Raw genomic sequence first — 19,620 nt, forward strand, 5'->3', positions numbered from 1 at the left:
ATATTCCCTAGAAAAGCCATAGAAGCCCCTAACTTTCTTGTAGAGTGGGCTTTAGGGGGAACAGATAATGTTCTCTTTGCCTTCTGATAGCAAATTTGTATGCATTTTACAATCCACCTAGCTATCCCTGATTTTGAGATGGGGTTGCCTTTATGTGGTGGAGAAAAGGAAACGAACAACTGTTTGGTCTTCCTGAAGGGTTGCGTTCTTTGTATGTAATATAGCAACGCTCTTTTCACATCTAGTGTGTGTAAGGCCCTTTCCGCAACAGATTGGGGTTGCGAAAAGAAGACAGGTAATTCCACTGATTGATTGAGGTGGAAGGGGGTAATGACTTTGGGCAGGAACTTCGGATTAGTTCGAAGTATGACCTTGCTGTGATGCATTTGTATGTAAGGTTCCTGTATGGTGAACGCTTGTATTTCACCAACCCTTCTAAGGGAAGTGATAGCTACAAGGAAAGCTGTTTTCCAGGTGAGAAATTGTAGCTCACATTTGTGCATTGGTTCGAAGGGCGGACCCATTAGTCGTGTAAGGACCAAATTTAGATTCCATACAGGGGAGGGTGGTGCCCTGGGAGGAATTACTCGTTTAAGGCCTTCCATGAAGGCTTTAATAGCGGGCACTCTGAAGAGTGACAAATGCTGTCTGTTTTGTAGATAGGCAGCGATCGCTGCTAGGTGTAGGCGTATGGATGAATACGCCAGGTTACACCTGTGAAGATGGAGCAGATAGCATATGATGTGTTGTATTGTATGGATGCATCTAGAGGGTTGATTGTATTGTTATGGCAGTACATTACAAATCTTTTCCACTTTGCGGCATAGCATGCTCTAGTGGTAGGACGTCTGGCTTCCATGATGATGTTCATGCAATCAGGGGGAAGGTTAAGGTACCCGAATTCTAAGATTTCAGGAGCCAGATCGCCAGGTTGAGCTGAGCTGGGTCCGGGTGCCTGATTTCTCCATGGTTCTGGGTTAGGAGGCATGGGGAAAGGTGCAGTTTTTGATGTGGTACCACTGATAGTTGTAGTAGCGTGGTGTACCACGGCTGTCTGGCCCACGTCGGAGCTACCAGAATGAGTGTGAGGGAGTGCTGTTGTAGTTTCCTGACCACTAATGGAATTAGTGGGAGAGGTGGAAAGGCGTATGCAAATCTGCCTGACCAGTTCATCCATATCGCATTGCCCTTGGACAATGGGTGTGGGTATCTGGCGGCGAAGCTTGGGCATTTTTTGTTTTCGTGGGTGGCGAAGAGGTCGATTTGAGGATGCCCCCACTGTCGGAAGAATGGGTGAAGAACTTGTGGATGCAGTTCCCATTCGTGTAGTTGTTGAGTCTGTCTGCTGAGCAGATCTGCTATGGTGTTTTGTACGCCTGGAACATGTTGTGCCAGGAGAAAAATGTTTTGGGGAATTGCCCATCTCCATATGCTCTGGGCTAAGCGGGAGAGCTGGGGAGAGTGTGTCCCCCCCTGTTTCTGTATATAATACATCGCAGTCATGTTGTCTGTGCGAATGAGGACTGCTTTGCCTGAAATCTGCTTTTGGAAAGATTTTAGGGCTAGAAAGATCGCCAAAAGCTCCAGATGGTTGATGTGGAGCGTTTTTTGCTGTGGCGTCCATAGACCTTGCATTGTGAGGTGTAAGAGGTGCGCTCCCCAGCCGGAGAGCGATGCGTCCGCTGTTAGAGTCACTTGGGGAACCGGGTCCAGGAACGGCCGTCCCTTGGAAAGGTTTGTGGTGTTCCACCACTGCAGAGAGTGATGTGTGCGGCCGTCCACCAACACCAGATCCGTCAGCTGACCCTGGGCCTGGTTCCACTGTTGTGCTAGGCACTCCTGAAGTGGACGCATGTGGAGTCTTGCATGGGGCACTATGAAGATGCAAGACGCCATCATCCCTATGAGCTTCATAAACACTCTTGCTGGTAGAGAGTGTTGAGGAAGGAATATTTTGCGTAAGGCTAGAATGCTTGTGATTCTGGCTGAGTTTGGATAGGCAATACCTTTTGAGGTGTCTATGGTGGCCCCGAGATATTGCTTTGTGTGAGATGGTATGAGGTGGGACTTTTGGTAGTTCACCGTGAAGCCTAGCTGATGAAGCAGTTGGATGGTGCTGTTTGTATGTTGCACGCATTGGTGGTAGGACGCGGCTTTTATGAGCCAGTCGTCTAAGTAAGGGAAGACGTGAACATGTTGACGTCTGAGGTGTGCTGCTACTACTGCTAGGCATTTGGTAAACACCCGTGGTGCAGTGGTGACCCCGAAGGGGAGAACCTTGAATTGGTAATGTTGCCCGTCCACCACGAACCTGAGGTATTTTCTGTGAGAGGGGTGTATTGGAATGTGAAAGTACGCGTCTTTCAGATCCAGTGTTGTGAGAAAGTCTCCCTGGCAGAGGAGTGGGAGGACTTGTTGTAAGGTGACCATGTGAAAGTGGTCTGAATGTATGTAGGCATTTAGAGGCCGGAGATCCAGAATGGGTCTGAGGGTCTCGTCTTTCTTTGGGATTAAGAAATATAGGGAGTAGACCCCTAGATTTCGTTGATTGCCGGGTACCTGCTCTATGGCGTGTTTCTGGAGGAGCGAGAGTACCTCTTGTTTGAGCAGTGTGGAATGCTCTTGGGACATTGGACGGTGCCTTGGTGGGATATTGGGTGGGGTAGATGTTAGCTCGAGGCAGTACCCTGACCGAATGATTTGGGTCACCCATTTGTCCGATGTTATGGACTCCCATACGTGGATAAAATCTTGTAGTCTGCCCCCGACCGGAGTGGAATGGTCTGGGGGGAGCGAAGGGGAGTCATTGTGCGGGTGGGGTGGCAGAACGGGTATTGTTGGTTTTGCCCCTGCCCTTATTGTTGTTGCCTCTGTAACCACCTCTTTGGTTGCCCTTTGAAAAGGTATTTTGAGGAGGGGATTTGTAGGAGGTAGAGGCATTATCGGTGGAGGAGCCTCTACCTGTGCCACGAAAGGACGAGCGTCGAAAGGAACGCTTAGAGGCTTGGGTCTGGAGCGCTCCCATAGACTTCGCTGTGTCTGTATCTTTCTTCATTTTTTCGAGCGCTTCGTCTACCTTTGGGCCAAAGAGTGTTTGCTGGTCAAAGGTGTGATTAAGTATTGATGTCTGGACCTCAGGCTTGAACCCTGATATCCTGAGCCAGGCATGGCGGCGAAGCAGGACACTGGTGTTTATGGCTCTAGAAGCAGTGTCTGCTGCATCGAGGGCACACTTAATGGAGGTGTTTGTGATTAGTTTGCCCTCCTGTATCAGGTCATGAGCTTGGCGTTTGTATTTCTCTGGAAGGTGCTGCATAAGAGCCTCTAATTCATCATAGTGTGCTCTATCATATCGCGCAAGCAGTGCTTGTGTATTTGCAATGCGCCACATGTTTGCAGCCTGGTAGGCGGTGCGTTTACCAGACGCGTCCAGAAGTTTAGATTCCTTGTCTGGTGGTGGGGCATCTCCTGAGGATTGGGAGTTAGCCCGCTTTCTAGCTGTGGAGACAACTAGGGAATCTAGAGGAGCAGGGCCCTTGATGTATGCAGGGTCTGTGGGTGCCGCCTTGTACTTCTTCTCTATTCTAGGGTTTAGTACTCTGGCTCTGACAGGGTCTTTGAATACCTCTGTAGCGTGCTTGGTGACACCCTTAAGCATGGGTAAAATAGCAGTGGAACGATCTTGTAAATCAAATGTATCCAGTAGGAAGTCTTCTTCCACTGGTTCCGTGTGCATGTCCACCCCATGGTAGTGTGCTGCTCTCTGCACTAAATGGTGAAACCCTAAAGAGTCCTCTGGAGGAGACGGCCTTGATGGGTATAGGTCGTCTTGAGGTACATTGGGTACATCAGGGTTATTATAATCCTCCCATGGATCTGGGGTCCCTGGTGGAGTGGGATCCATTGGGGCGTCCCCTGGGTCATTGTCCGGGTCCCCGTCATCCGGATCTGGGGATGGGGCCGGATCGTAGTGAGGTAAAGGTGGAGGGGGTGGTGGTGGGAGGGGGGGTGGCAGTGGGGAGGGTACTCTAAGGGGAGAAGTAGCTGAGTCCCTCTTTTTGGGTGGAGGAGGAGGAGCCGGAGCCTCAAGGCGACGCTTCTTAGTAATCACAGTCAAAAGGCCAGTCTTTGGATCTCTGGACAAAGTCTTTTGTAAAGGGTCTGGTGTAAACAGAGCCAATGGCGCCGAGTCGTCTGTCGGCACCGGCGATTTCGGAACCGGAGGTTTCGATGTTCTGTGTACGCCCTGCTTTTTGGAGGTCTCCGTGTGTTTCGGCGTCGAATGCTGTTTCGGCGCCGGAGCGTCGGTGCCGACCGATTTCTGTTTGTGTTTGGTCGGCGCCGAGTGTCCAGGCTTCGGCACCGGTGGTTTCGGAGTCGAGCTGGATTTTGCAGGCTTCGGTGCAGAGTGGTGTTTATCGGCACCGGGCGTCGGCTGGCTCGATCCCGAGCTGCCGTGAGACTTTGAGTGCTTCGACACCGGGCCCGAAGGTGGGGTGATCGAGGCTTTGGTTCTGGTTTTGCCCAGGCCGGCAGGCGAGGGAGTAACCGGAGTCTCTTTGGTTTTCGGTGCGGGGCTGGGAGGGGGCATTGTACTCACGGCCCGCTGTCCTGGTGTTACGTCCTCCAGGTCGGAGTCGTCGGCCTCGGAAGCGCTGACGATGTCTTCTCCCAGTTCGGTGTGTGTCTGCCCCGAAGCTTCGGCGTCGTCTCCGAAGATGTCCGGTGGAGCTGTCGAGGATGAGTGCGCCATGGTGCGTCGAGCCCTTCGATCTCGGATCGTTTTCTTCGATCGAAAAGACTTGCAGGCGGGGCAGTCTCGAGCCTCGTGTTCCGGAGAGAGGCAAAGGTTACACACCTGATGGAGGTCGGTGTGGGGAAATTTAGACCCACATTTTGGGCACTTTTTAAACGGAGTCCTTTCCATCGGCCGGGACCGGAGTCGCGGAGGGCCCGAAGGCCGGTGTCGATGTACGGGATGGAAAAAGTGCCGCTTCGAGAGATGAAGATGATGAAGGAACTCGAAGAATCGAGGATTTTCCGTCGAGGCTGGAACCGTAGAAGTTCGAAGCCGGAGTACGAAGTATCACATCCGAGCCCGATGGCGGAAAAAAACAATCTGAGGATGGAGCCGAAGCCCATGCGCAGTACGGACCGAAGGAGGAGTCACCAAACTCGTGACTTCCAAAGACGGTCCAAGAAGAAAAACAAACTGCAAACATCCGGGCCCAACACCAGATGGCGACCTATGCTAAGTGTACAATCTGCAGCTCATATGCCTCGAACATAATGTTTGACGAAATCAATCAAAAACATTTTGACTGTCTGCATGCACACAGAGTGTGTGAGCACTCAACAGTGGAGATAAAATTCATTTCTGCCTCTGAACCAACGCCGCTGTATGAGCAACAGTGATGTATATGGATTTTACAGAGAAATAAATGTCAAGGGGTCGATAGGAGTAGCTGGGCTGCAAATTGTGTTACTCCTGGGTAATATGACTGTCATTCACCGCCATGTCATACAGCAATACCAGCCGACTACTGTGCAGCTCCTTCGATAAATTACAAATACAGGTCCAAGATGAGGGAGTCAATAACTGTTCTAAGACTGACGCAGGCAGCATTTTAAAGAATCAATTAGGAGTCCTGCACCATGTGTTAAACGTGTGCTTCAGTTGGCGGCAGGGCTCTCACTTGATTCTGCAACCAGAGAGGGGAGGGCCCCAAACACTGACAAATTTTAGAAGCATTCTCATTCTGCAGGACAAACAGGGACCCTTGAAAAGACTCAGCAGGGAAAACTGAGAGGAACTGGAAGAAGGGAAGGACCTGACATTCTCAAATTTGTAGATAGAAAGTCTCTAGATGTCACATAAAATCAATGCTGCTTCTAATGGAAACACACTGTTTCTACCGTTTTTACAGGTGGTACTCTTCTTACTCATAAAGCTGCTGTACGGTTTTACTTCTTGCCCTCTCCTTAGTGAGTGATTTCGTCGGTTGCCCTGACCCGTCCCACAGAGAGTGGTAAGACACACTTTTATGTTTGTCACAGTCGATGATTGCATTTGCCGCCTTTGGCTGCTTGAGTCATGAGTCAAGAGCGCGTTGGGGTGGGCTCTCAACAATGAAACATGTCTAGGAATGAGTTTCATTACTCATGTATTTACTCACTGGTGTGGCAAATCACAAACCCAAAAGTAATCTGTTTATTTCAAGGGTTTCTCTGAAAGTGCATGTACAGGAAACAAAGGGGGCGGAGTCAGTGAAGATTGTAAACCCAATCAGGAAGGTAGTGAGTAAAACAAGAATGATATAGGTTCAGATCTCTTCTATGTGTTTGGCAGTTCTACAACAGAAGGCCTCAAAGAAAGTCATTTTAGGATTGAGATTTTTAGAAAACAAAATGTCTATTTAGAGTGCATGACAAACTTACTCTTTTTGTGGTAAGGCAGGTAAATCACAGCTTGTTAATTAAATATAAGAGTGACAAAACCAATAGGAAGCCACATACCAGTCCTGGGCACACGTTTAAGAGCAGTAGTGAACCCAGTGGAAGACTCATTCCACACAGAGATAGGGTAATGCAAAAATTCAAAGTTAGCAACTAGCACAGAGCATAAAGTATTCCTTATTAACAAGATACTTACAATATAAGCCAATCCCTGCAGGCAATGGAAAAAAGAGAATACATAGGTCAGGACTAGACCACATGCTAAAGAGTGTGCATCGAGATAACTGTTCATTTAGATATAAAACCCGGGGGTGTTTTCTAATCCCGCCGACATTGCACATTTGTAAAAGATGTGATTACATATGGATTCTCATTTAATTTCATTAGCAATTAATAGATAAGTAAATATGCAACCGCCAAGGGTATTTTTTATAATCCCTTAATATTTCTGGGTTATAGACTCAAATTAAAGGCTTTGGCGTTTAATTGGCTAGTTTTGTCTTGTTCTTTGCAAAACAGTTCATGATAAATATCTTACGCAGTACTGACAATTGAGCTCGTTTTTGAAAATTATGCCAGAGCATTTTGATAAACCGCATTTTCCACAAATGAGTCATAACCCAGCCACTACATAGCACCTGAAACAGATTCACATAAACCTTGCTCCTACATCCAATTTAATTTCCTAGAGATGCCTATATTGAAATTATGAAAATATTATTTTGCCTCAAACAAAAAATATGAGCATGGACAGCATGTACTGCATTAGGAACATTTTTACTCATGTAGTTTTATGCGTTAGGTGAGAGGCTCAACTAGCACCCGTTAGAACTACAGATGGCAAGTGACAGGCACGGTGAATCAGTGTGGAAAAACGTACAATTTGAATCCTGCTGTATTCATTGCTGCCCGATTTAAAGAAAAGAAAAAAGAATTCTGTGTGCAGCATCTGTATCGTTGTCTCAAGTGTACCACACGATGGTAAGAGGCCACTCAAGTGGTTCTACAAGAGTTACTTGCACTACTAAATGTTTGGTGGTATATAGCGAACTTTGTTGTATATTCATAAAATATTTCTCCCTTTTTTTAATATATAATAATATATTATGGCTGTTAAAGGGATTAAACTAAAAGGTAAAACAAGAGACCTGTTCTATTTCACTAAAAGGAGTAGATTTTGTCTCGTCCCATCACCACAACCATGTCCATCTGGTTTTCAAGGATATGCGGTTTGACTACTAAAGCACAGATCAAAACATATGTGTGTCCAAGAAATCAACAAAACAACTTAATTGCTTGCAGCACTACTCTGAGAACAACCAAAGGCATCTACTCTAACAGTAATTACCCAGGGTCGCTGTGTGATGTCACAGCAAAATTAAATTATAGGCAACATTTTTTCAGTTTTGATGGGGTGGAAGAGAGTGATTAACTAAACATTGAAAGTACTTCTTTAGAGTCGACCCAAAGTTACACTTCGATTTGTATGAACAAATGATTCTTGTGAAGGAAGATTACCGTGATGGCGTAGTATCTTCACAAATAGCTAGCATTGCAAACATCTATGTTCTATTTACTTTTTAATCAATTTAGGTTTAAATAAAGAAGCATCTTAGAAAGTAGGTACAGAGACAAACCGCATTCAGTCAGGTGCCGCTTACCTGTCGGGTTGGTAAAGTCTAGCATGCTAGTGGTCGGCTGCAGGAGATCCGGGCTGCTGGAGGAGAGCGTTCCAGGAATTGGCATGATGGCCACGCTGTGCCTGCACTGCCTTGTCCCAACGATGCTGTCGTCCTGGGACTGACTAACGCTGCCATCGCTGCAAGATATCATGAGGAGTGAGCTCAGTCGGATGTACAAACACACTTAACATAATTATCTGAACCTGATGGTTCAAAACCAGCAACGAAAAAAACAAGACTGTAAGAAACAAAATGTCCTCTGGAAAAACAAGATTGTAACATCCTTTCTTTGTATGCTCACTGGAAGTCAAGGAAATCCCTGTGGCCCGAAAACATTCAACATTCATTGATAGTTCTGCACAACGGCCCAAAAAGCATTAGCCTAACACATTAGCCGCCTTGTCAGCAGACTTGTAAGAACTAAACAAAAGCTTGCATTTAACCCGGTATCATGACAAATGAATGAGAATCAATTCAATACCCAGGTTTATTGAAAAAAAGCTTCACATTATGTTCTCTTCAAGGCATGCCACCGCAGCAGTGTAAAACCATCAATGAAGTGGGCAAAGGCGAAGGACGTCATTTGAAATCAACAGGTTACTGCTGGGCAAGGAATTAAAAGGGAAAACTTCAGTATCGGTATTAAATAGGCTCCAGTAAAGCCTGTGTCGCTTTTTGCAAAAGTTGGGGCAACTCTATCGGGAAAAGAAAGGACTCTCATTGTAAACCTGCGTGGCTAATACTAAGTCTGCATCAGAAAATATTTTGGCAAGCTGTATCAAGAGACATTGTTTCGGTAAACTAACTGCTGATGACTACAAAGGAAAAAGATGCTCCAACTCACACTCCCACATTGTGTAATTCATATCTAAAATAACCAATTAGCCATGTGACAAAGTGTCAGAACACTTACCCTCTCCCAGAAGTATGTAAAATATACCCTAGACCCGCATTATCATCGCGGGGATGGATGTATGACAGAACCACACATGCCATTGCCACACACATGCCTTTATCTTGCATTCCTTTACAACGAAAATGTAAGTATTTCACAGGTAAGTATAAACGCTTTAATATATGTGTGTGTGTATATATATATATATAAACACATACATATGTATGTGTATATAACTATATATACAAATACATATAAATAAAACATATATATATATATATATATATAACCTTATCAATCCCCAACCCCTAAACTAAACCAACCCTAAATTCTATATATACCCTTGGCCATCCAAGTACCCTCACCCATCCTAAACCCTAAAAATAACCTTGCCACCCAAATACCCTCACCATCCTAAACATACCCTTTCCAAATATCTTTACCACTCTAAACCCTAAACATATCCTTACCACCCATATTCCCTTAACCACCTTAAACCCCCAAAATACCCTTGTCGTCCAAATACCTTTCCCTATCGTAAACCCTAAAATCATCCTTACCACCCACATACCCTTGCCCACCCTAAACCCTAAAAAATACCCTTGCCATCCACATATCTTTACCCACCCCTCCCACCCAATACCCCTACCCACCCAAATATCCTTACCTACCCTATACCCTAAACATATTCTTGCCACCCAATACCCTCACCCACTTCTAAACCATTAAAATACCCTTACCAGAGAGTGAGAGCGAGAGAAAAAGAGGGAGAGAGAGTGTGTGTGTGTGTGTGTGTGTGTGTGTGTGTGCGCGCGCGTGAGAGAGAAACGCTTACATATTTGTTGTAAAGGAATGCGTGGTAAAAATGTGTGTGATAAAGGTATGCATGGTAAAGGCATATGTGTGGTAATATATGCATGGCAAAGGTATTGCATTGCTAATGACCACGTTGTAAAGGCTGTTTTGCTCCTGGAGGATTCCAGCTCACATCCAACATATAGTCACCATAAGGAATTTTTGTTCACCCTTAGTAACGTACCAGAAACCAGTCATCTTAAGCCTCCTGAGCCCAAAATGCAATGGCTGAACCAATGTTGGCTTGGGCTTCACACTCAAAAAACAATTGACCTATAGCAGGAGCCTTTCAGCAAACCTCCACGGCAGAATTACCACCCAGCCTAGCTTCTCTTAGAGTGCTGTTTACATTTTTCTATAAGATTTTCACAGTTTAAAGGAGCCTCCTCCAGATTCTACTGAACTGCAGGCGGCTTGTTAAACACGCAGTTGAAGATGACTTTAAACAGTGGTCAGTGGATACAGGCTGTGATACAATTAGAAGAAAATCACAAGTCAGGTGAGATTTGGAGCATTCCCAAGAGCCAGCTTGAGAACGTAAAAAGAAGCAGGAGTGGAGGTGCTAGCAATTTCAGAATTAGTAAAATACGCCCTGGCACCAAAACAAAGTGGCCCCCATTAGAAAGCTAAATAACAGCCCCACGTTTGCAAATGAGGTCACTTTTGAACTTGTACAGACACACTATAGAAGTGTTTTGCAAGGTATGGAAGACTGCATGGATTTGAGCTTGCTGCAGGTAATGTTTGTTTTAATATCAGGGAAATCGATAGTATAAACCGGCCTAGAAGGTCATAAATGAAGCCCACAAAGAGCTAAAAAAAAAAAAACTCTCCCACATACTGCCTAGTCAGATCAGCCCGTCGGGCACTGCCTGATTGCTCTATAGGCCAGCTCGACCATGGGTGAAAAGACATGCGGCTGGACACTATGACAAGGCATTACAAGCAAGTCAGAGGGTGGCAAAAGGTAATCAAAATGAGGTCTGAATGACAAAGAGTAACGCACTGTAGACTGGTGCAGCCAACTCATAAGACTTCCTCGTTTCTTGGTACACACAAGTGTAAAGGGGGCGAGGTGCAACCTGCAAACCAGCGTCCACTACTCTCCAGGTGGAAGGCATTTGGAGCTTCAATAATGCATGAGTATACTGGACGATTTTGTGGCTTCTCCTTCAGCATTATATTATTATTTCGATTAGTACAAATGTGAATGTGTACTCTCTTGATGGTCTGTCAGCTGCTATATGTAAGATGTGTTTGATCCGAGATCTTGCTGGGGAATTACTGCAATCTTCTGCCAACCTTCTCACTGCTACGGTACGTAATTATCGAACAATGGAACTTGCAAAATACCTCCTAGTTTGAAAACTTAAGAGCATCGACCCGAATATTGCATCATTTCATATCCATTTGCGGAACTCATAGCAACAAGAATCGATTTTGTCCACTCTGATCATTTTCCCTTGGTTGTTTAACTAGAGCACTTGGTGTTTTGTATCATAAATCTTTTCAACAGGGTCAGTGAAATGAACTCCTACTTGCCTCCTGCAGATTATAGCTTATTGTTCAGTGATCCGTCACCCACCAGGAGTTCTTACTTAACTTCATAACGATTAAAAAAATATATATAAAAATGTTTTATTTAAAAGTGAGTTTTGGAAAACTGACATCTGGGGATTTTTGTGAGCATTTTGCACTCATCACTTTATCTTAAGTACCACTGCACTTGTATTTGCTATTTGTAGCATAAAATATCCCTAGCGGCTGATCATTAGCATGACATCTATTCTAGTGGGGAAGATCTGCAAATTAATTCATAATATACATTTCCTGACACAGATTAAAAGTCTAGAAGTCCAGCTTCAAGGACGAAATCCCTAGATCATTTGGGATTTCTAGTGGAACAATGCATGCAAAAAGATCCGAAATAAAAATGAGAAATAGAAACACATTCATCCAAGACAGGAAATGAAATATCAGTGGCTACAAAACCCCACAAAGTGCCATCAATCACTCCAGAAAAGGCTAATAGTAATATTCTTCAACAATAATAAAGAGTCAAAATGGGTTTGTGTAGCATGAATCGTTATATGGATTTGTAATCATGGAGATATATATTTAGATTGGTGAGATTAGCAAAAAAAGTACAAGGGAGTAATTCAGCACAATGTTAGAGACCATAATTTCAGTTTAGGATGAATCAGAGGATGAATGGAATGGGGGGGGGGGGGGGCATACATCGAGGGTGCTCGTAGAATTCCATGACTGCCACTGCTGTTGGGTGGTAACCAAGAGTATTCAATGTGAAAGAATGTAGATTAAAAGAACATTTTAAGGCTATTAATAGGATAATAAAACAGTTGTTTTTACCCAACTCTATATTAGAGTACAGAAAACACAATTGTTGGGATAGTAAAAGATTTTATAGTTTAAAGACACAATTCACACATCTGAGGGGGTTAAGTGAAGGGAAAACCTCACTTTCTGAACATACAGAAAAACCCACGTTTCTGACTATGTGGGAAGCCCTATATTTTAAACTGCATCCTCTCATGGAGAACCAATTAAAACACCTTAAAGAGGCATATCATACCAAAAGGTGATACTGCACTCAAAACCGGAGCAACATTTTACAACTGAGAGTTTATATTGAGTCTCTAAAAGTGGGGGATAGCAAAGAAACGTCAGAACATTTTTTCGAGTAAGATTGGATTGTTCGCCCGGAACAGGACCAATAAAAGCTGCACCATTATAAGTAAATAGTTTATGGGGATACCTGGCGGACTTGCTGCTTGTTTCTGGCTTCTCACCGGACCCTCTACTACTCCTTGCGGAACCCGCTTCGCGGGTCCCGCTGCGGCGTGAGAGCCGTTTGTTCAAACCTGCGGATTGCTTCAGGAGGAACTGGGCGAGTGCAGGGCTGCGAGCGGCGGGACAGGACTACGTCTCCCAGCAGTCCTGTTAACCCGCGCCTCCTGCCACCTGGCCGCTCTCCCTGCAAGCCCCGCCCCACTCACAGCTTGAAAAAGCCCTTCTGAGCTCTTCTGCCCCGGGATACCTGGCGGACTTGCTGCTTGCTGCTGGCTTCTCACCGGACCCTCTACTACTCCTTGCGGAACCCGCTTCGCGGGTCCCGCTGCGGCGTGAGAGCCGTTTGTTTAAACCTGCGGATTGCTTCAGGAGGGACTGGGCGAGTGCAGGGCTGCGAGCGGCGGGACAGGACTACGTCTCCCAGCAGTCCTGTTAACCCGCGCCTCCTGCCACCTGGCCGCTCTCCCTGCAAGCCCCGCCCCACTCACAGCTTGAAAAAGCCCTTCTGAGCTCTTCTGCCCCGGGATACCTGGCGGACTTGCTGCTTGCTGCTGGCTTCTCACCGGACCCTCTACTACTCCTTGCGGAACCCGCTTCGCGGGTCCCTCTGCGGCGTGAGAGCCGTTTGTTCAAACCTGCGGATTGTTTCAGGAGGGACTGGGCGAGTGCAGGGCTGCGAGCGGCGGGACAGGACTACGTCTCCCAGCAGTCCTGTTAACCCGCGCCTCCTGCCACCTGGCCGCTCTCCCTGCAAGCCCCGCCCCACTCACAGCTTAACTCTCCTCCTACTAATTTAAACAGCCACTTCCGCGTCGCGGGAGCGCCCGGGGATAAGCCCGGGACAAGGGCGGGACCGTCTGTGGCCGTCAGGGGCCGCAGGAGGCTGGGCTGGGCCCACTCTCTTTCACCTGCATTTACTTGAACCTATCTGGTTTGTGAATTAGGTTCTGGGTATGCCATCATCGGCCCTAGGCGGAACACCAGCGAAGGAGGGGGGAGCCAACACCGGGACTCTGGACAATTATTTCAAATCGGTAAAGGGTGACGGGGGAAACGTAACATGTCTGGAGATGCGTAGGGCAGAGCGCCGTCGCTCGATTGAACACATGAAAAATAGGCCCCTCAGTGATATAACTTCCTATCCTATCTCCCAAGAGGAAGGTTCCCTTAATGCTAGCCAGGATCTTTTATCCCAAGAAGATGTTCCCCTATTACTACGGGATAGTTCTTCTATTCCTGGCCCACTTCCTAAACAAACTACGGACTTCACTCCACTACTAGCTGCCAGTAGTACGGTAGTTGACTTACTCACCCAAACGCACACCAGAGCTAAAACCAGGATTAACTAGCCAAAGCAAACTGTGGTGGCAGAGGTGCATGACCCACCACCAAATAAGCGCAGAAGGAAGTTGAGGGGTGGTCAGGGGAAGACCAAGATCCCCCACTCGGATTTTGGAAAGTCACTTAAGTCCGTATCTATGTTGGATAGGCCATTAGCTAATGTGCACAAGGCTACTCCCCTTAAGGGTACTAACACTATTACCTCTGTGTCTACCAGCGACAAAGGGAAGAGCCCACTTAACACATTACTTCCTGGCATCTCCTTGGGGAGCATCGAAGCCCTAATTAGATCACTCCTGTTGCCCATTAGAGAGAGTAGAACCACTGAGTCCAATCTACCAATAGGTACCTTCCCCAATATACAAAACGCACCGATCCACACGGGGCCTCCTCTGGGCGCCACTGCCGCTCCCCTTTTACAGCCACTTATGGCTATCCCAGTTCCAGTTCCTTCTAGCAATCCTAACATCCTACCACCACAGACAGATGGCCCAGGTTTCCAACGCATAGATACTGGCTCAAACCCTCGGGTCCTACATAATGCTGGTACTGCCCCCCTGTTCCCTGGTAAGCCTGCCCCTAGACCACGGGGACCCGACCTACCACCAGAGGCTAACAGCCTCATGGTGGTTTTGGCTGGTGTTCCTTCTTTAGAACTGGGTGAAAATGAGAACTTTCACTCACTCAAGAGGAAAACCATTAAATGGTTGAACTGGAACAGACCTCTCCCAGCCCACCTTAACAATGAGATCATTATGGTAAGAAGGGTACCATGGTTGGGGAAGTCGGGGAAATCAATAGCAGGGGACTGTATCATTGTGTCTTTTCGAGACCCTGGACCAGTACTACACATTTGTGCTGGGTCAAATAGATCACTGGATTCTACCATACAGACTTTGCCAGTTTCCTTCTTTTTCCCTCCCATTTGAGTGCACCATGATCTGTCACAAGGCAACTGGACAAGGGTGGAACGAAGATCTAGATATAGGGGATATGCTCCACGTCCAGTTTATCGACCTCTGGAGACTCCCTTTTTGGACCACAATCGTTTTAACTGCCTGAACGGTTTGGATGGTGTGGACTGACTGCCCCCAAACCCGGACCCAAATCCTGTGACCTTGGGTAACGGTCCCAGTAAACTTCCTGATCTGGCTGAACCCACCTCTGAAAATGACCCTGTTAGAGCAATAGGTGTAGTTTCTGGCTCTGGTGCTGGCTCTTCCCCCCACTCCACCTCTGCAATCTGTTCTGTGGCTTCTCCAGCGCACATGAGACTAATTTGGTGGAATGTGGCTGGCCTTGCCAGTAAACTGGGCACTCTAGATTGGACAACTTACATCGAGTCCGGGGATGTTTGCATGCTCCAAGAGACTTGGGCAAGGGAAGATTATAACCACCAAGGTTACGAGTCATTTTCCATCCTGGCTAGGTGGGAGGGTAAGGGCTGCCCCTCTGGTGGACTCATAACCTGGGTGGCATCCCACTTAGGATGTCAGGCTTCACGCCTACCGGTGCCATCAGATGATATCCTAGTGGTTTTACTGGCCTGGCCGCACCTAGCGAAACTTGCCCTGATAAATATTTACTCCAGGCCAGTGGGAGCTTCGCGTGAATCTCCCACGATAGAGGAGCTTTCAGTATACCTAGCGGAAATGCCAAGAGACATTCCTTATATAGTGGGAGGGGATTTAAATTCCCATTTCGAGCCGCTGGTCGGCCTCGTAGAGGAATTTCCCATGGAAGAAGAGTTCAGGTGGTCAGTACCCTCTGTCGTAGGACCTTCCCCAAAGGTATGGACGCCTGTGGCATTGCAGATTACTGCCCTTACCCTAAAGCATGGAATTAGAGCCTGCAATGGACGTATTAAGTCTGATGTACCAAGCAAAACCACGTACAACAGACTGGGAAGAGAGTCCCGCTTGGACTATGCCCTTGTGCAGATAGTGAACTGGTCTTCGATCTTGGACTTTAGGGTTGTGGAGAGATTGGATAGTGACCATAACGCCCTTGAACTCGACCTTAGCCATCCTGGGCTAAAGGCCTCCACAACAACCATGGAGGAGTTCAACCCTGAACTACTATTAGATAATAACAGGAGAAGAATCAGGTGGGATAAACTAGCTACGAGCCAAGTGAAACTTTCGAAGCTCTACGCAGGTTTAATCCCTATTTTGGAAAAAGTGGGAGAGCTAGCCAATGATGTGGGCAATATAGACCATCATGAGAAATTATATCAGGCTCATGAGGACCTTATAAAGGGAGCAGTTTCTGAGCTTTTTAGCAGGGTTCAGAATCAGAGGAGGACCCAGCAACATAAGGCCCTATGGTACAATGCAGCCTGCAGGAAGGCAAAGGGAGAACTCCTTAGAAGCATCAAGGAGGGAACAGGCAGAGAGAAGCTGCGAGAAAATAGACGGGCTTATAAAAAACTGGTTACCCATGCTAAAACCGAATGGGAGGAGAACCAGTGGGAGGAGCTCACCACTTCCCTCGCAGCAAGAGACCACCGAACGTTTTGGAGAGTAGTAAACGGGGGGTCGGGGAACCTCCTTTCGGCAACAGAGCCAAATATTGCAGCAGGGGTGTGGCAGGCACACTTCCAGTCTCTCTACAGTTCTGAGCTGGGAGTAACTAAGATTGACATCGGTACTGGACTGGCAGAGTATGGCGGGGATTTGATAACAGTGGGCGAGGTGAAGGTAGCATTAATGGGACTTAAAGGCGGAAAGGCGCCAGGTCTGGATGGCCTGCCCGGGGACCTGTTCAAGCAGGAGCCCGGTGTATGGGCCCCCTATCTGGCTGCTGTGTTTAATGGAGTCTTACGTGGCATGGAAATTCCGAGTACTTGGCTGGGGGCAGAGGTGGTTCCTATATTCAAAAAGGGCTCGCCCCTGCTCCCAGCCAACTATAGACCAATCAGTTTAATTGACGTGTCACAGAAGCTGTTTGGCAGGATACTGCTGAATCGGCTTCAGGACTGGGTGGAGGAAACAGGCGCCCTCAGTCCGTACCAGGCGGGATTTAGAAAGGGAGTCTCCACAGTGGATCAGGTTTTTCGTCTGAACGTTATCTACTGGAGGGCAGCAATACTGGAAGGGGGTAGTTTATACACTATATTTGTGGACCTGAGGGCTGCCTTTGACCTCGTGCCCAGAGGAAAACTCTGGAGTGTTCTGGCTGAGATGGGGGTCCCCCCAGACATCCTGATAATTTTAAAGAGATTGCACCATAATAACTATGCCCGGGTCAGGTGCGGGAAACTTGGGCAACTAACGGACAGATTCCCCGTTGACAGGGGGGTTAGACAGGGCTGTGTATTGGCACCGACCCTGTTCTGCCTCTTCGTCAACGGGGTAATCGCCCATCTCAATGGAACTGAATACACTGATGCCCCAAAATTGAATGGCAGCAGGGTGCCTGCAATTATGTTTGCAGATGACACCCTGCTGCTGTCCAAAACTCCCATGGGGATACAGAGGATCCTTGATTCTTTTGTGGCTTTCTGCACAGATAGGGGATTAGAAATTAATTCTACCAAAACTAAGTTTATGGTCCTGAACCCAACCCCAAGATCACGCCCGAACCCTCTACTGGGAGCATCACGTTTAGAGAGAGTCTCCACCTTTGAATATCTAGGTGTAACGTTGAATGAAACCATGTCTTGGGGAACCCACCAGACTAGGGTTAATCTTAAATTAGTGCAGACCACTGGCGGCATCGTTCGGTTGATGAAAAGCTCGACATATCGACCGCTGGGGCCGCTTATCCAGATATACAAGGCTCAGGCAAGAGGAGCTCTGATGTACGGGGCGGAAATGTGGGGTCACACAGCTTCCTGCAGCTTGTCTATAACTGAGAACAACTTCATTAGACAGATAGTAGCACTCCCGTCCAGTACCCCGCTCCTCCCCCTGAGGATGGACCTGGGCCTGAGACCATTAGCAGATGAACTAGGTCTCAGACCCATAGTCTACTGGCGAAGGCTATGGAGCAGCGAAGAACTTTCTTCGTATAAGGCGGAACTGAGGGAGTTTCTAACCCACCCTAAAGCTCTACAGATCCCGTGGATAAAATATATAAAAAAGTCCTGTATGGGATTGGGGCTCCCCGACCTGTGGTCGGATCCTGCTAATGCCTCACTAAGGATCCCACGAAGAGCTTTGGTCAGTGCTTATCACGAGCAGAAATTAACTATGGCCTTAGACTGCAAGGATGAGGGGTCATTAACATTTGTATTCGCGCAAAGTAAGGACTCATACCGGCTGGAGAGGGTTCTGGACGCTATGTCTCCTGTGTTGGCCAGGAAGCTATTTCTCCAATGGAGATATGGCACATTGCCTCTGCGATCCTACACCTGCTCCTGGTCAACACTGCCATCTACCAAGCTATGTCCGGCATGTGTGGGAGCAGAGGAAAGCGATCTGCATGTGGTCTTGTTTTGTCCAACTTACAAGGCCGCCAGGAAATATTGGCTCCTACCACTCATTAGAAACCTTGGTTTTAGGGAGTACCTCCCGGTGTATAGAATTTTAAAAACTGATGTTTCAGGTCCAATTGTGTTTGCACTAGCCAAATTTCTCACTAATGTCTGGCATATTTGCACCCGTATTTTAAAGTCGCAGGCTCCCACCTAATTTTAAGTTCTAATTTTAATTGTATGGTCTTTTATCTGATGTGTTTCCTGATTACCTTCTTTGATGGTTTTACATGTTCATGTGCTTCTTTTGTACATCTTTTATGGCCAAATCGGCCGAAATAAAGATTAAATAAATAAAAATAGTTTATGCTTTATTCAGGAGGTATTTTAAATAGATACTGTGATATGCAAATTTTGTAGATGCGTTGAGTTTTTGAGAGCATTTAGATTCTGCATACCAGTTACTTGGCTATGAAGGAAAAACTTAAGGTAATTAAGTGTACCAACTGACCTCTTTAGCTGCTTGACAGAGCTCAAGCCGTCAACATCAGGAACACAGAGAAGGAGGGGCTTTGGGTCACCCCCTTCACTATTTGGTTTGTCATCATCATCATCATCAAATATCTTTATTTCGGTCGTTGAGACCATAAAAGAATACATCATAATACAGAACACATTTACAATATAAAAACATTGCACAGTTATAATAAAGATATTAGCTCAATAAAACATCATTACTTAATATGGTTTTAAGAAGGCCTAATCGTGTAAACCACATGGACGTTAAGAATTTGGCAACCGCAAATGCAATTGGGGGGGAAATGTCAGACTTAAGTAATCTAAAAGCGGGGGAGTATTGATTAAATCCCATGTTTCTAAGTAGTGGACAAAGCCAATACTTCCTTGCTCTGCTATATACCGGGCAAAAAAATATGACATGCAAATCAGTCTCTTGTGTGTGCTTGCAAAAGGGGCATGAGGCCGTATGTTCTGCATGTGGCCAAAGAGCAGTAAATGCCCTCAGGGGGAGAGTATTATAGCGCCATTGCATGTAAAGCTTTCTTGTGAGAGTGGGACCCATATCATTATAAGCCAACTCTAGGTGGTAAAAGTCTTTAAAAGCCAGGAAGTAGGCAGTATGAGAGCCCTCCTTCGCGTTCCTT

At 46.6% G+C, this 19,620-nt stretch overlaps 1 protein-coding gene across 6 annotated transcripts in view; it reads right to left on the reverse strand.

Annotated features, from left to right (window-relative positions):
* Positions 1-19,620, reverse strand: part of RAPGEF6 (Rap guanine nucleotide exchange factor 6) — an 808,967-nt gene that overhangs the window by 73,107 nt on the left and 716,240 nt on the right. For all 6 annotated transcript variants that reach the window (XM_085618031.1, XM_085618033.1, XM_085618030.1 and 3 more), the window contains one exon: positions 8,118-8,275. In XM_085618031.1, coding sequence (XP_085474157.1) covers positions 8,118-8,275 — 158 coding nt within the window. The remainder of the gene's footprint in view (positions 1-8,117; positions 8,276-19,620) is intronic.

The sequence above is a fragment of the Triturus cristatus genome, chromosome 7, assembly GCF_964204655.1.
Source record: "Triturus cristatus chromosome 7, aTriCri1.1, whole genome shotgun sequence".
Classification (NCBI taxonomy): Eukaryota; Metazoa; Chordata; class Amphibia; order Caudata; family Salamandridae; genus Triturus; species Triturus cristatus.